This window comes from Sardina pilchardus, chromosome 15 (genome assembly GCF_963854185.1).
Source record: "Sardina pilchardus chromosome 15, fSarPil1.1, whole genome shotgun sequence".
NCBI classification, from domain to species: domain Eukaryota; kingdom Metazoa; phylum Chordata; class Actinopteri; order Clupeiformes; family Clupeidae; genus Sardina; species Sardina pilchardus.
The window spans coordinates 17866282-17883781 of record NC_085008.1 but is presented as its reverse complement, the minus strand read 5'-3'; the positions used below and the strand labels follow the sequence as shown (position 1 = coordinate 17883781).

Here is a 17500-nt window from a genome sequence, read left to right as displayed (position 1 = left end):
GTCAAGGTTACGGTGCACTGTGTGAGAGTTAGCATTAAAAAGCAAAAACACACACACACACACACACACACGCACGCATGCACACGCACATACACACACACGCACTCAGACGGACAGAAAGACAGACAGACAGACACACGCACGCACACACACACACACACACACACACACACACGTGCACACACACACACACACACAGACACACACACACACACACACACACACACACACACACACACACACACACACACACACACACGTACACACACACACACACACACACACACACACACACACACACACACACACACACACACACACACACACACACACACACACACACAGACACAGACACAGACACAGACACAGACAGACACACAGACACACACACACACACACACACACACACACACACACACACACACGCTACAGCATACAATGGAATGAGGAGCAGAGCAGTGGAGCAGTGAATTGTGTGGCGGGCCTCCTCGCCTCCAGCCCTGCAGGTAAATGACTCTGGTGCTTTAATACAGTGTAGGTGGCCGTAAGAGATGCGGGAAATGGGGAGCCTGTTATTGAGTTCTTTGAGTAAGAGCTCCAGGAATTGTCACACCCAAGATAAAGAGAACAGCGTGTGTGTGTGTTTATATATAAGTGGTTGTGCAAATGGATGTGTGTGTGTGTGTGTATGTGTGTGTGTGTGTGTGTGTGTGTGTGTGTGTGTGTGTGTGTGTGTGTGTGTGTGTGTGTGTGTGTGTGTGTGTGTGTGTGTTTGCATACAGTCTGTATTAGAGAGAGAGAGCTTGTCTATTAGACAGAGAGAGCTTTTGTGCATGCAGGTGTGTGTGTGTGTGCGTGAGTGTGTGTGTGTGTGTGTGTGTGTGTGTGTCTGTGTGCGTGTGTGTGTGAATAAACTATCATCTCAGCAGCCCAATAATAGCACAGGGTGTGTGTTTTCAAGCACACCCGGGCATGTTTATACTAATCCAGCGATGGCACAGAGCACACTCTCTACGCGTGCTCCTCCTCTGTCAATAAACCACACGGCTCTCACACACCAGCGTCCACCACCTGCAGTGACCTCTCCCACCACCAACAACCAGCACAAACACCTCTCCGCAGGACCCTCCTCCATTACATATAGCTGCTATCTGCAGGTCTCTTCAAGAGACTCTGGAGGTGTATGACTGTGAGGCCCTCTGCTCTGAGCAATGACTACAGTGAGTCATTTTCGGTTGTGTTGCAGTAGTGGGGTGAACATTATGATACACATACAGTACCGTACATGCATTTACACACACACACACACACACACACACACACACACACACACACACACACACACACACATGCATGCTTTATCTATCCCCTTCATCCCCTGCTCTTGCTCACACAAATTGTATTAGCAACTGATAGATATTTGACGCGTGGTTAAACTCAGCATAAGATAGATAGATAGATAGATAGATAGATACTTTATTGATCCCCAAGGGGTAATTCAAGATAATAATGCTATGGTATGGCAGACAACACAGTCACAGCATCTCTATACTCTACCGAGTTGCCTTGGACAGCCAGGCTACATCAGAGGCGCAGCTGAAGTGGAGTGTTGGTTGGTCGTGTCCTGAAACGATTAGCGCCGCGTGTTGCCGATGGAACGGTCCACTCCAGGCCTGAGAGCAGCGCATGTGCAGCCCCGAACAGCAGTCAGGCATGGAGTGGGAACGCTGTGGGAACGCTGTGGGAACGCTGTGGGAATGCTGTGTGTGTGTGTGTGTGTGTGTGTGTGTGTGTGTGTGAGAGGGGCTTTAAGCATCCTGATGCAAGACGCGGGCGAGAGCTTGAAACAGGGACACCACTCGAGGCATGTATGTCAGCTGAGGCTGGTGTGCTGTGGATTTACAGCTGTGACTTTACTGTAGAGGCTGTTTACAGCGTGTGTATGTCGCCATTCTTGCCTTTGTGTTTGTGGGAGCGTATGTGTGTGTGTTGTGTGTGTGTGTGTGTGTGTTCATGTGTGTACTTCAGAGTAGCCTGCTGAGTGGGATGATATGGATGGCAAGTTTGCAATGTGATGCTGTCGGACCGATAACTTTAATTGGTGTATACTCAGCATGAGAGATGAGATAAGTGTAACTAAAAATAAGTGTGTGTGTGTGTGTGTGTGTGTGTGTGCTTGCATGTGTGTATTTGTATCAATGGCTGTGTGTCTAAATGTGGCTTAATTTGTGTGAGTGTGTGCGTGTGTCTCTGTGTGTGCGTGTGTGTCAGTGTGTCTTCTTGTGAGTGTGCCTCGAATACTAGTGTGTCCATATCATTCTTCCATGTGTGTTTATATATATATATTATATATACATTCTTAAATGCTGATTAGCTGATAGCTGGTTGAGGAAAGTGCTCACCCTGCCGTAGCCGAAGGCGCCTCTAAGACTCCGGTTAAGCCACAGTCATCCCTTCAATCCGCTGGAGTGAATGGGCTTTAATGGCAAGCTCCCTGCCATACTAATGAGGGGATCAGGCGTCGGGATGGAGCCTAATGCAGGCCAGCGGCGCTGGATGTCTCCGGAACAGCGCACCCTTTGTCTGGGAAGATGACAAGAGAGAGGGGACTGCTACAATACACACCTTTTTTAGTCGCAGATGTTTTACTCGCTGTGTACACTCAATAAAATGGTTGTTGTATGAATGTGATTCAGATGATTAGTGAGTGTGTGTGTCGTTTGAGGCGCTGGTTTTGTGGTGAGGGAGTCGTGTTTTTGAGCGGCAGAGCTGGCGTTGTCTTGTCGTGTTGTGCGTGTTTGTGTGTCCAGTCTTTTTGGCCTCGGCGCTTTCCCCGTCGCCCTGGGCAGCCGGGTTTTGCGTTTCCGAGGCAACAAGGAGAGCCGTGCCCCAGTGGCTCGGTTGGGTTGTGCTGGCGTTCCGATAACACTGGTCACTCTTTTTCTATTTATTCATTTGTATTGTTTATTTTTGCCCCCCCACCCCCACCCCACACACTTCCACCCCATCACCCAAATCCTTGTTTGCCCTGCCTGGCCGGATTGGGGTGGAGGTGGGGGTGGGGGTGGGTGGGGGTGGGTGGATGAGGTGGGCAGTGGCCAGCTGTGAGGGTGCCAGTTGGCCTCCTCCTCGGCCATCTGCAGAGACCTCTGTGGGGGAGGGGTGGGGGGCAAGGGAGGGTCAGTTGAGACAAGTCGCCAGTGGCTGTTGAAATGTGTCCCCCCAACAACCCGCCCACCCCGACCCCCCCCCCCCCCCCCCCCAGATTGCCACGGGCTCCATGTCATCCTCGTCCGGCTGCCACACTCTTGCCTGCGGGCACTGTGCATGCCGATGGGAGAGATGCCACGGCCACAGAGAGACGAGCGGACTCAGGCGCTGGTCCAGCACCGTCCCAGATGTGGCCCTGGTATGGCACAGATCGGATGCAGATCCACGCTGGTGTCGGCTCATTTTTGGGCTCTGTGTTGTGGGAGCACTAGGTCTATATGATGCCCTTGTTCACTGAGTCCTGGATCCTCAGTTAATCAGTTTTGTGTGTGTGTGTGTGTGTGTGTGTGTGTGTGTGTGTGTGTGTGTGTGTGTGTGTGTGTGTGTCTGTGTGTCTGTGTGCGCGCGTGTGTTGGTTGTTAACAGTTTGATTTTTACTTTTTTGCTTTAATATGTGTTTTGAACAGTAGATGGGCATATTTGACAGATGCAGTGTGGGCAGCGAGCACTCAACACTACTCGGCAGTCAGACGCTTCCATGTAGTTAGGACAAGCTGTAACACCGAATCCTCCGGCACACCATACCCCTGATGCACTGTAGCCCTGCCCAGCACGTACACTCAGCTGCCCAGCCAAAACACCCAAACCAGCAACCCCCCCCCCCCCACCCACTCCATAACCTCCTGTGCGCCGGAACCCTGGTGCACTGTGCTCCTACCCAGCGTTAACACTGTGCCAGATACCTGTAATGAGCCTGCATGGATTGAAACTGGGGCTGGCTGCTGAGCTACAGTGGGGCGGGCGGTGTGGATGGGGAAGGTGGAGAGTGGGTGTGGTGGTGGTGGTGGTGGTGGTGGTGGTGTGGGGGTGTGGATGTGTTGGGATGGCACTTGCTCACTGGTGGAGGTGGTGGGGCTCTTGGGTATTTAGTGGAGTGATGTTTTAATGAAAAATATTATCAGCTTGACTTGGTGCCAGCCTCTTGGGGGACTGTATTGTGTTTGTGTGTGTGTGTGTGTGTGTGTGTTTGTGTGTGTGTGTGTGTGTGTGTGTGTGTGTGTGTGTGTGTGTGTGCGCACACAATTCTTACTTTGTTTCTCAGTTCAATAGTATGCTGCTTTTGCTTTAACACTAACACAACAAGATTGCTCACATCTCGACTTTACGCCAACAAACAGAGTACATGTACATACATACATTAGATTGGTATGACTGACACTTTTGTTTTTGGTGTGTTTGTGTTTGTGTTTGTGTTTGTGTTTGCAGACCAAATCACATCAGGACACACTTGTTCTTGCACAATCATGTGCTACTCTTGTGTTTTGTTGATGTGGATTTAGTGGTTTGTAGAGAGAGAGAGAGAGAGAGAGAGAGAGAGAGAGAGAGAGCAAGAGAGACAGAGTGATAAAAAGAGAGAGAGAAAAGGTTATTTGGACATGGATTGATCAACCTCCCACCACCCATAATACCATCAAATCTGGAACTCCAAGCTGCATGTGGTTAACTTTAATTATAGATACCAGCATTCCATTCATATTGCATGTATGAAGATGACTTGGAATAAGGATGCAATCACCAGCATCCGACTACCATTGCATGTACATATTTAACAGTCCACAGAACCTTTTATTACAGAGCTAAGCTTGTGTGTAACATCCTGTGTTTGTGTGTGTGTGTGTGTGTGTGTGTGTGTGTGAAAGGCTTTGAGTCTCCATGGGGATTACCTCACAGGGATACGCTGGAGGCGCCTGCCTGCTACGCTTGTTTTGATATATAGGCCAGGATGTGCTGTTTGTCAGAAATGGACCACCTCTCCAAATAGACCTTATTTTATTCTGTTAGCTTCCCCTGGTGCCAGTGGTGTTTAGTGCCAGTGAATGTGTTGAAATGAGGTAGTTTGTAAAAGCAACCTTGTGTACACACACACACACACACACACGCCCACACACACCCTACTCTGCTATGAAAAGTAGAAATCAACTATCCTGTTATTTGCATTGTCTGTGTCTACTGCATTTCAGTATATGTAGAGAGAGAGAGAGAGAGTGAGAGAGTGAGAGAGAGAGAGAGAGTGAAAGAGAACGATGTGTATTAGACACATACAAATTAGGCAGAGGCAGTGTGAATAATCTCCTCCGTATTCTTTTGTAGGGGATCGATTTCGCTGGGTTCACGGGCTACATGTTCCTTGGCATCTGTCTGGTTCTTCTGACCTCCTTCCCATTCTTCCGAATGCTGTACTGGAACAAAAAGCTCTACAACAAGGAACCCATGGAGATTGTCGGTGAGTCACTTTAATCCATTTGTGTGTGCTGGTGATGATGGGAGGAGTGGACTTAAGTGCATGTGATTGTATTGATCAGGACTATGAGGTATTTGTACAAATCGCTCCCTCGGCGGCAATCATGTCAATTTGGGCCCTTTGACTGATGACGCAAGGCTTTGAGAAAAATAAAAGTCCGACTCGTTCCATTCAAAATGTCAGACACAGAATGTACAAAGCCTCTCCATAGGTACTTATCCTCTTCACAATAGCTCCGTCCATGGTGTCTCCACAGCCACATTCCCGCTGTGCTGCTGTGTCAAAGAGCCATACTTACTGCGCCTGTGGGTGCTGTGACTCTCTGGGCTGATTGGTCTGGCTGTGATCTGGCTGTGTTTTGGCCCTGATCTGGCTCTGATCTGGGCCTGATTTGGCACCAGCTACTATGTGTGGAAAGCAAATGAGGGTTTTATTAGTTACGCCATAACAAGCAATTACAATTTGTTCTTGGTTGACTTGAGTGCCTAATGTTATTGAGTGCCTAATGTTATTGAATCATATGATGTTTATGCAAGTGTTGAAAGAGTGTAGTGTATGTTTGACTTAATGATTATTAATTGATTTTTAGACTCCTATAGCCTGTTAGCAAAAATACACACTGCTTCTCTTTCTTAGAGTGTACTGGTTGGTATACATATATAAGTATCATAATTGTTAAGGTCCGTTCACACTAAGAACAACAACTATGAAAAAATATCGTTATACAGCTCTAGCTAATATGAATGATTATGTCCACACATAATAAACTAATTATAACAACATGAACAATGATAATGTTGGGGATGGCTTTCAGAACGATTTTGAGAACGATAAAAAATTGACAGCCAATCAAATTTTAGCCATCATATTCATCAACCCAAAGAGAGATTTTCCTTATCATTGGTCAGTGGGGATTCTTTTATCGTTGTAATTATAGTTCCTGGTGTGAATGGCCCTTTAGGCAGAATACGTTTAGATAGCTCTTATTAGTTATAATCTGAGTCATGCACTTGAGGTTTCTTGACAATATTGGCATTGGCCGGGTTTCCCAAAATTGTTAAGAAGCTCTTAAGTGCTAAGAACTTCTTAGGAGCGTTGTAAGAATGTTCTAAGAACGCTCCTAAGAAGTTCTTAGGACTTAAGAGCTTCTTAACGATTTTGGGAAACCCGGCCATTATCTGTCAGCTCGTACTTGTTCACATTATCATTATATTGACCTACTTAAAGAGAAAGCAGACATTGGGGAAGTCTCCACGAGTGCATGATTGATCTATCTAAAGGATGCCTGTACTGTATGATTGCCACTCTGTCTCAGGCAGGGCTACAGGTGACCGCAAGGGGCAGTTTTGCATCAGAAAGTTCTGTGATTCACTGACTTTCACCAGAGAGGGTTAAAGCGGAGCGAGAGGCGCAAACATTCGATCATTTCCACGTTCTGTCTTGGCAAAGGGGAGGGGGGCTAAATCCCCCTTTAAGCAGACCTGTTAACATTCGAACTGAACTGCTTGCCAATCTGACAGAGATCGATATCCCACTATGACGACTTTGCGACACGCCTCTTTAAGCAGACAGGAACTGTTCGAATTTTGCTTCCATAGAGATGCATTGTGTTGCTCTATCTTGTCAGTAATGAAGGATCTTTGCTTTCACTGGCCTCAAAAGAACCATCACGAGCCTCAACAAAAGTGTTGTCCTTGTCCATAGATGTCCAGTGTTCGGGAAAAAAAAGCATCATAATTCTTCCATTACACCCACTTGTGTGCTTAAAGTCTAATTGTCACAATGGGGGCCTTTTTCTTTGTTTATGCAACACACCCTTGCATCTCCCATCATCCAACGCTCAGCAGTGTTCTTTTCACAGGCTGGTGATTACTATCATCACACACCTAGAGCCAGCCCTGCCTGACCTTGACATCTCTGAAAAAAAGAGGAGAGTTTCTAAAAATGGGTTGTTGTTTTAGGCTTATGTACACACACACATTCACACACACACACACACACACACACACACACACACACACACGCACACACACACACACACACACAAACTGTATATGTCGGTTGTGTATCAGGCGTATGCATATGCATGAAGCCAAATTATAAGTCTAGCACATACGCATCTAATGGAGAGGAATGCACTGCAGAGAGAGGAGAGCTGATCTCCTGTGGTGGCAGTGGACGTGTCAGTGCTCTCTCTCTCTCTCTATTCATAGGCCAGGACTGCTCGCAGTAGGACTCTACTGCTGTGTCCCTGTGAGAGATCCCCACAGCCCGAGCACGGCGCTATAGGTGTGAGGCTGCTAAAAGAACTGAACTCCCTGCCCACGGTGGCCGCAGGCTGACCCGAGACTGACCCTCCCTCTTAGTCACGCACGGCCTCTCACCTCGAGATGTCCTCCCCGGTCACATCGCCTCACCTTAGTACTGCGCGCGCTTCCTGCTCGTTCGCCACCGCGCCGTACGACTCAGTCCAGATGACCGCTCCTGACCAATTCAGCTCGCTGATGCTGTGGACATTTTAAAGAGACCCTATGCAACTTTCTGCAGGAGACGATCGCTCCTTGTTTACATCTGGAAGTCTGAGACGAAGAACCACACTTGCAATTTATATATTTAAATATAGCCTATACATGTATAAATATACACGCTAAAGCTGTCGGGGAAGCTCTGCAGAGAAAATGCAAGCATAAAACGAGCGAAAACGAAAAACAAAACCTAAACCAGAGATGAAATCGCCAATCCTGCATAGTTCCTCTTTAAACTCTAAATGTACTTTTTTTGTGCAACTCACATGGTATGACGTTGCATTTTGGAATAAGTATAGTAAAAAGAATACATTCAATTACGTTACATTACATTTGGCTGATGCTTTTTTGCCAAAGGGAATTGGACAACAGGGTGAGCATTTTAAGCTGTACAGTACATTTTAATACTGTGCATACTTGCGTAAATCCTGCACTCAAATGAGCCTCCTCCAGAGGAAATCTCAAGCTCATTCACACAAGGGGAGGAAACACCATTAATTGAATAATTGGACACCATTAAAAGTTTGGCAGCAGGTTAGTAAGTGGATTTTCTGTCCAGAGCCAAGCATGTGCCAGGATGTGCGTGTGTGCCTTTTGTGTGGACTTTTACTTTTTACGGTGTGACCCCATGACTCTTACATTAGTCTAGCTATTATTCTCCTTCTCCAACAGAGTGAATTCATTTCCTTTAAGGCACCCCCCTGACTGACCACGTCGTCTTTGACGGCATACCTGACAATAGCATGGGATTGGGCCTTACAACCCCGCTGCACACTATAAAGTCTCTATTATTGCAATCAAACCTTTGTGCGTCATGGTTGTTATGACACTGACATTTCCCCCGAAGCAGGAAATTCACTGCATTTAATGGGAATCAGAAATACCATAGCAAAAAATCCCGTTTGACAATTAATACATGAAAGGAGGGTTTCTCCTCCTTAAATACCATGTAATTCCACTGTGCGACTTCTATTCAGCAAAGCAAGGTTTGTGGTCTTAAGAACTGAGGAACGAGTTAATGTGGAGTCCCAGAACAGCCTCAGAAGTCTGTCTGTCTGTCTCTGTCTCTTCCTCTGTCTCACTGCCTCTGGTCTGGTCTGTCTGTCTGTCTGTCTGTCATGCCTTCTGACAAAAGAGCGGAACAAAAGGAACCTGTACATCGCTCGCCATGTGTTTTCCCTTTCAAATTCCACCCCCTTGTTATGTTCTTTTGTGCCTGATCTAAATACAGAGACCTACCTTGGTGAGGGTGACCATGTGTGTAGGCCGTGCTTAAATTGATTTGAGCCACCCTGAGATTTAATTGAATTGGCTGATGTTTTCCCAATCCTGGCTGAGAGATAAGACAAGGGCTGTGAAAGTATATGACGTTATTTGGTGTGTGTGTGTGTGTGTGTGTGGGGATGGGTGGGGGTTCCAAGTGTGGAAGGAGACACGGATGATTACTCGAGAAGAGAATGAGAGAGAGAGAGAGAGTCTTATCAACGTGTCTCCACGGCCGTCTGGACACCCCACCATGTCTTTGACTAAGCTTCCATACTCTCCCAGATCAGTGTGTGTATGTATGCCTGTGTGTGTGTGTGTGTGTGTGTCTGTCTGTCTGTGTGTGTGTATTTGCGTCTGTGTGTAATTATTGGATTTGGGGCCAAACACATATTTTATGGCCGTTATCTAACAGAGGTGGGGCTAATAACCTGTGGACTCCGAAGGGGTGGATGCCCGGGCGTGGAATGGGCACCCTGGGCAGCGGTCATTGGCGCCTCGGTGGCCTGGCTCTGGGTTTCCGTCTCCTTCCACAGCGGAGACAGTGCCACAGGGGCAGCATCTGCTCGCTCGATGCCAGTCCAATACTAAATCCATAAAGCCAAGCCCGGAGGAACCCCCCCCCACCTCCGCCACCCACCACCCACCACCACCCTCCAGTGCCCGCTTAGTCGTCCCCGGCACAAAGTGACCCTGGCAGCTGCGCCCATATCACTTCTGAGGGGCACCTCGCCGTGCTCTATAATTGCGGCCGATTCGTTAACAGCGTGTTTTGCTGCCAATAATTATATCCCCTGTAAGGCCACAGAAGAACTGTATGACAGTGAGCAGCGGGGGGTGGCGGGGGGGGCAGATTGGTGCTCGTTGTGGGAGACAAAACTGCCCCTGATGGCGTCTGTGTGTGGACCGACGCTGCTTGGTCCGGCGGTCCACGCCACCTGCGGTAAGGATTAGAACCCGTGTGGGGGGGGGGGGGGGGGGGGCGTGGTCAATCGAAAAGCGGCTTTTCCTCCACAGCAGGCCCAGCATCCGTCCGTGTGTGTGCGTAAATGTGTGTGTGTGTGTGTGTGTGTGTGTGTGCCAGAGATGAGCTCGTGCCTGCGGACTTAAATGCTTCATTACCGAACTAACGGCGACCACCGCTGGTTGCAAATCACTCATAAACAAACTCATAAAGTAAACAAGCAGCCAGGGCTCCTCTCCTCCATATTCTGAGCTGGAGCGGCAAGACTTCATAAACAGGAAGGAGTCGTTTATGAAAAAAAAAAGAAATGAAAAAGCGGAAAAAGAAAAAAAAAAAACGTCACTCCTGTTGGAAATTTCACGCATAACCAAGCACATGCGTCAAAGCTTCCGGCAAAATCCCCCGCGCTACCACACTGCACACAGCCCACCTCCTCTCTCTCTCTCTCTCTCTCTCTCTCTCTCTCACACACACACTCTGTCTCTCTCTCTCTTACACACACACACACACACACACACGGATACATACATACAGTACATACACACACGCACACACACAGATACATACACACATACATACACACGCACACACACACTCACACTCACAGATACACACACATGCATACGCACACACACACACACACACACACACACACACACACACACCGACACACACACACACACACACAACACACACAGCACACACAGCACACACAGCACACACTCAAGCCATGTGGTAGCCCCTCCAGCTGAGCTCCACTCCGCTCCTCTGCCTACCCTGCCTGTGGCCCTGTACGGTGTGATGCTGGTGATGTTGTGTGTGTGTGTGTGTGTGTGTGTGTGTGTGTGTGTGTGTGTGTGTGTGTGTGTGTGTGAGGTTTTGGAGTACATGAATCACATACTGAACACTGCTGCTGCTGTGTGTGTGTGTGTGTGTGTGTGTGTGTGTGTGTGTGTGTGTGTGTGTGTGTGTGTCCGCTGCAGAGCTGAAGCATGAAATCCTGGTGTGGAAGCAGACGGCCCAGCGCATCAACCCTGCCAGCCGCGAGGAGACGGCCGTCAAGCGCCTGCTCACGCAGAAGGTGCTGAACCTGGAGAACCTGCTCCGCCGCCAGCTGCGCTCCTTCCAGTGGTGAGGCCATCCAATCACTCACTCACTCACTCACTCACTCACTCACTCACTCACTCACTCACTCACTCACTCACTCACTCACTCACTCACTCACTCACACACTCACTCACACACTCACTCACTCACTCACTCACTCACTCACTCACTCACTCACTCACTCACTCACACACTCACTCACACAATCACCCAGTAATGGATGAATTTACTGTTTCACCCATCCACTCTTTCACTCACTCACTCACTCACTCACTCACTCACTCACTCACTCACTCACTCACTCACTCACTCACTCACTCACACACTCACTCACACAATCACCCAGTAATGGATGAATTTACTGTTTCACCCATCCACTCTTTCACTCACTCACTCACTCACTCACTCACTCACTCACTCACTCACTCACTCACTCACTCACTCACACAATCACCCAGTAATGGATGAATTTACTGTTTCACCCATCCACTCTTTCACTCACTCACTCACTCACTCACTCACTCACACACTCACTCACTCACTCACTCACTCACTCACTCACTCACACAATCACCCAGTAATGGATGAATTTACTGTTTCACCCATCCACTCATTCACTCACTCATTCACTCACTCACTCACTCAGTCACTCACTTAACCAGTAATGGACTCACTCACTGTTCACCCATCCACGACTATGTCACTCACTCTCTCACTCATTCACTTATTCACTCATTCTGACTCACTCACTTTACTCACTCACTCACTCACTCAACTCCACCTTAACCCCCCACACCCTGCATAAATGCATACATGAATGAATGAATGAGCAAATGAATGAATGAATGAATGAATGTTCAGACCTGTTCCAGTAGCTTGAGGCTGAGTTAGTGAGCGGATACTGAACGGTCATATTGTTCTTTTGCTCCCAGAATCCACTCACAACTATTTTATTTTTTCTGTGTAATACAATTTGATGATGACGAGTTCTTGATGAAATAATTCCCACACAGAGTGCCTCTTGTCTTGCTTAGACCCAGGCAATTGATAGTTTGCAAATAATAGATGTTGCACTCTAGGCCGAATCAAAAGTTTAAGTTGAAAGTACAAGTCAGCAGTAAGCAGTAAAGTTGTCACAGCATCATGGTAATGAAGGAGAGTGTGCTAAAATTGGGTTCTTGTTCTTGCAGGCAAATATCACAGGAGGACAAAAATTGGGAGCACAATATTCAAGAGCTTCAGAAAAAGGTAGTATAAAGAATTTAATACTGATGAGGGCAAAAGTCTTCAGTTCTCTCTCTCTCTCTCTCTCTCACACACACACACGTACAGTACACACACACACTCAGGTTCCCTCTCTTTCTCTTACAAAAACACACACAACCACAAACACATGTGTGTCACACACACACACACACACACACACACACACACACACACTGCATTGTACAAATCACACTTCACACCTCCTTCAGTAACCCCTCTTGACATCGACATTTCAGCACCGATGTTCTCAGCATAACAAAGTGGGTATTGACTTCCTCAAATGTGCCTTGAGCATGCTTTTAGGGTGACACAATTGCAGTCCAAGAGTATTAATCAGAGGAAATGTGCATTTGATCTGCCCCCCAACAGCACAGGATAACTGACAAGGTTCTGCTGGTCAAGTGTGTGTCCGTCCTGGCTGTCGTCATCCTCATGTTCTTCCTCAACTCCTTCTTCTCCGGCATTCATCTTGATCTGGGTAAGTGCTTGGCTTTCTGCTGTGTAATTATGAAAGATGGAGATAACAAGAAAGGGAGTGAGAGAGGGCCAAAAGCGAGAGATAGAGAGAAGAGAAAGAAGAAGGAAAGAAAGATAAATACATGATTAGGTTGCAGCGGTATTGTTTTTACAGGGTAGTTATAGGCTTTCCTGTGTAATTATACAGTCCCACTTCCTCCTGCCATTGTCGGATGTGAGTCGGAATAATGGGCTCACAAAGACGTGCAAACGTGCAAAATTACATAGATACCGCAGTGCTTTTAGACCTGTCAAATATTTATATATTTCATCTCTTCCTCCGGAAAGAAATGAAATGAAATGCGCCCCTGTCTCCATTGTGGAAGGGCTCCTCCATGTCACTGTACAATAGCTGAGCTTCAGAAACAATGAAACAAGACGGGAGAAAGCCAAAGCTACGCTAATCAGTTGAGCTATATGAAAGCACAGCGTTGATATGGTGCCATAGAGGCTGCCGTTTGCTAATTGTTCTCTGTGCAGCTGGGGCTTGTGTGAGGAAAGAAAAATGATCTTCTTGGCCCCCCTAAATGCAACAGGAAGGGAAAGGAAGCTAGCATGGTAATCAGGATGCTAAATAAACTATGAGCTGTCCAGCTTCTAATCTGTTTCCCTAAACCGTATGCGTTTGGTACCCTGTGGTCCTACCAGGCTTCTTTCCCCATTAATACTCATCTATACGCAGTGCACTCTCATGGTTAACCTGTAGCAGGATATAAACCCGGTCAGTCAAGGGGTGTAATAAATAGACAACTGTTTTTATTTGTAATTTCAGTCCGTGGTATGTAGAGGGGAGTGTATATGCTTTCGGGAAAATGTTAATGAATGCTGCATGAATGTGGTTCAGTTTGTGAGGAGTGGTAGATTGGTGTAATGGATGAATGAGACTGTGAACTGACGAACGGGGGTTCCTTTCCTAGCACTCCCCCCCACCACCACACACACTCACACACACACACCCCTGCATGCACCTGTATTTCTGGTAGGTGACCTGTGTGTGTGTGTGTGTGTGTGTGTGTGTGTGTGAGTTTTAAAATCCCCTCCACTTGGCCCGGCGCGCGTGATGCTCAGTCTGTGAAATAATCGCGACACGCTCCCTCTATCACAGGTGCAGGCGTCCGCTCACCCCTCCCCGTGACATTAATTACGCGAGCGCCGTCCGTTCCCTCTCTTGATCACTCAGCCGGTCAGCCAGCCGGAGCCATCCATCCGTCCTGTCCGGACTGTGAGCACACACACACACACACACACGTGTGTGCACGCGTTGGGGGCGCGGTTCGCCCTGCCTCATTACCGCGTGCGGCGCTCGGTCAGTGGCCCCCGACTGCCCGCCGTGGCCTTTTGGCCGAGCGGAGACGTTGTGGAAATGGGGCACCATTAAAATGCCATTAGGTTGACACAGGCAGATTTAATTTGCCCTCTAATACACCTTGATCAGTTAATCATTGAATGTGACGACGGCACAGCACAGGTCAGTGTGGTACCGATGAGTATCCTAGCATACAGTACGCTAGCCAGTACGAATTGGACACGGACACAGTCTCCCCCTCAGCTCCGAATACTGGGGAAATATACATATATTCGGCTGTTGTGTGACTGTGATGACAGCTTTTATTAATGCGATTATAACAGGCAGGTAAACTGTGCTTGTGACTGTCTGAGTCGTTTAGTGAGTGTGGTATCAATCATGTACAAGCAGCAATCATAGTCATGAGCTGAATGCTTGTTAAAGTCTGCTGAGTTTTGAACCTCTTCGGAAAACTTTGGAGATGTCAACAAAGCACCTAATTAAAAGTAAAGAGATACCGGTGAGTCATCTGTTACAGTAAACACCCAGTTCAGCAAAAAAAAAAAGAACCTCCCTTGTACACCTTACTTTGTAGAGTGAGACAATACCAGCTCAGGTAATGTTTCATTCAGTGTTATATATCACCGAAGGGCCAAATATCACAGCATGATGAATGATCATAGAATACAATGTAAAACATGCATTCAAATGCGTCTTTAACGATGAGTGATGAATAATTTAAAGTCGCTGATAATGAATTGCACACATTGTTGTGGCAAAGCCAGCGATATTTGTACATGCGTTGGGGGAACAGAAATGGTGCGGGCTAGGCACGGCGGGGAACGTTCGGTCACGCACTTCGTCTGGCTGTCCACGGAGAACAGCACCCAGCGGCGCCGCTGCGCCGCTAAAAACGGCGGGGAGATGAACACACGGGTGTTTTTAGATAAACAAGCGTGATTAGACGACGGCGCCGGTGGTCGCGATGCGCGTCGCCGAGACACGACACGATGCGGCGCTCGGCTGAACACTGTTGTCTTTGCATATGATGAATGGGCCCATCAGAAAACACGCACTGTCTTCTCTCCGAACGCTTTTTAATTGCATTCCTCTTTTGACTCTGTCTCTCTTCCTCTCTTCTGTTCTTTCCTCTCTCTCTGTGTCTCTGTCTCTCTCTCTCTCTCTCTCTCTCTCTGTCTCTCTCTCTGTCTCGTTCTCTTGGTTCCATGGTGTATTTTTTTTCTTGTTGTTTCTCTCACAGTTGAACAGGAAGCCATAGGGAAATATCTGTGCTTCTCAAAAAGCAGCTCTCCTTCTGCCAACTATGGCTTTTGTTTACTAGAATTCTTTTGTAGAACTTTTGTATTGACTTTGTGTGTGTTTGTGGGTGTGTGTTTGGGTGTATATATATATATTTGTGTGTGTGTGTGTGTGTGTGTGTGTGTGTTAGGCTATGTTTGTGTATGGCTGTGTTTGTTTGCCCATATAAGTATCTGCACCTGCACTGCTCACAATAGTGTTTTTGGTGACATGGCAACTAGCTGCGCTTGGCCAATTTTAGTTTCCATTCGACCATTACTCTGTAATTTGCCATTCATAATTGCTCCTTTTTCATCCTTTTTTCCACCGCCTTGACCTCCTACTTCCTTTCTCTCCCTCTCTCCCTCTCTCTCTCACTGTTTACCATCATATTTGCTGCCTCCTCCCATATTCATACTCTCGGCCCTCTACTCTCTCTCTTATTTCCGGGCACCCCTGCCTAAGAAACATGTGCTGGCTTGTCCATATATTAATAATAAGAACAATAATTAATAATTGATAATTATCACTATTTATTATAAAAATAATACGAATAAGAAGAATACCTCTCTCTTCTTATCTTTCTTCCTCCTCCTCCTCCTCCTCCTCCTCCTCCTTCTCCTCTCGCCTTCCTGGTGTTCATCATTTGTGAGCTGATTTCCCGGAGGCAATCATCAGTGCTCACCTGTTTAATCAGATTTGGCCCGGGGGTGCGTGCGCTCGTTGAGTCTCGTCCTCCCTCCCAGAGGCCGCAGGTCATTTGGATAGGGCCGCTCTGACGCCAGCCAGCTGTAATCTTGCCGACTGGATTATGTGTTGAAGAACCAGCAGTGCCCAGCAGCGGAATGAGTGTTTGATTAAACTGACCAGGCTCGGGCAGATACAGCTTCCACCATTTCACCTTTCGTTCCCGCTTCCTCCCCAGTTATCCCACTCTCTCTCTCTCTCTCTCTCCCTATCCATCTATCCCTCTATCCCTCTATCTCTCCCACACTTTCTCTCGATCCCACGTCGCCGCTATCCTTTATCCCTTTCCTCCACTTTCGTTCCCTCTCTACCTCTCTCACTCCATCCTTTCCCTCCACACGTTCTCTCTCTCTCCTTTCATCCCTCTCTCTCTCTCTCTCTCACTCTCTCTCCCTCTCTCTCTCCCTCTCACTCTCTCTGTGGGATGCCACCCTGACTCCATCTGATCAGTGTTAAATTAAGCAGAGGGAGCATGTGGCTGATTGAAATCAGAGCCCGCGGCTGTGCGCTGGGGCAGATGTGGGTTTGGGTATGACTAAAGCCCCAGTCCGCTCGAGTCCGGCTGCCGCGGTATTATAAGCCGCCCCATTAGAGGCGATCCTTCCAGGGCTGCCCCTGAGTGAGTGAGTGAGTGAGAGTGAGTGAGTTAGTGAGAGGGGGGTGCAGATGGGAGAGAGGGATCCTCATCAGCACAAGGTAATTAGCTTTCACTTAACGCTGCTCAGACAGGGAATCAGTCAACACACAGAGAATGGACCGCTCCACCTGGGAACACCGGCTTTAAAGCAACACTACAGCACGTATCCTCTGTCACACGCACGCTATTTGTTTATCCAGCAAACAACCATGTCCATAGACAAGTTAGAGTATGTTGCATGATTTTATGAAAGTATGATGTATTGCGTCATCGAAGCAAGTCAAATTTGTAGTTTCTTATGTCTCATTTCATCAAACTACAGATACGCTACCCGATCTGCTAAAGTTACATAATAGCCAATAGAGGGCCGCGAAGTGAA

At 47.6% G+C, this 17500-nt stretch overlaps 1 protein-coding gene across 1 annotated transcript in view; it reads left to right on the top strand.

The window, feature by feature from the left end:
* oca2 (oculocutaneous albinism II) overlaps positions 1 to 17500 on the top strand; it is an 81395-nt gene that overhangs the window by 30837 nt on the left and 33058 nt on the right. Inside the window, exons 14-17 of the mRNA XM_062556320.1 lie at positions 5362 to 5494; positions 11248 to 11395; positions 12562 to 12619; positions 13007 to 13115. Of these exons, the coding sequence (XP_062412304.1) occupies positions 5362 to 5494; positions 11248 to 11395; positions 12562 to 12619; positions 13007 to 13115 (448 nt within the window). The remainder of the gene's footprint in view (positions 1 to 5361; positions 5495 to 11247; positions 11396 to 12561; positions 12620 to 13006; positions 13116 to 17500) is intronic.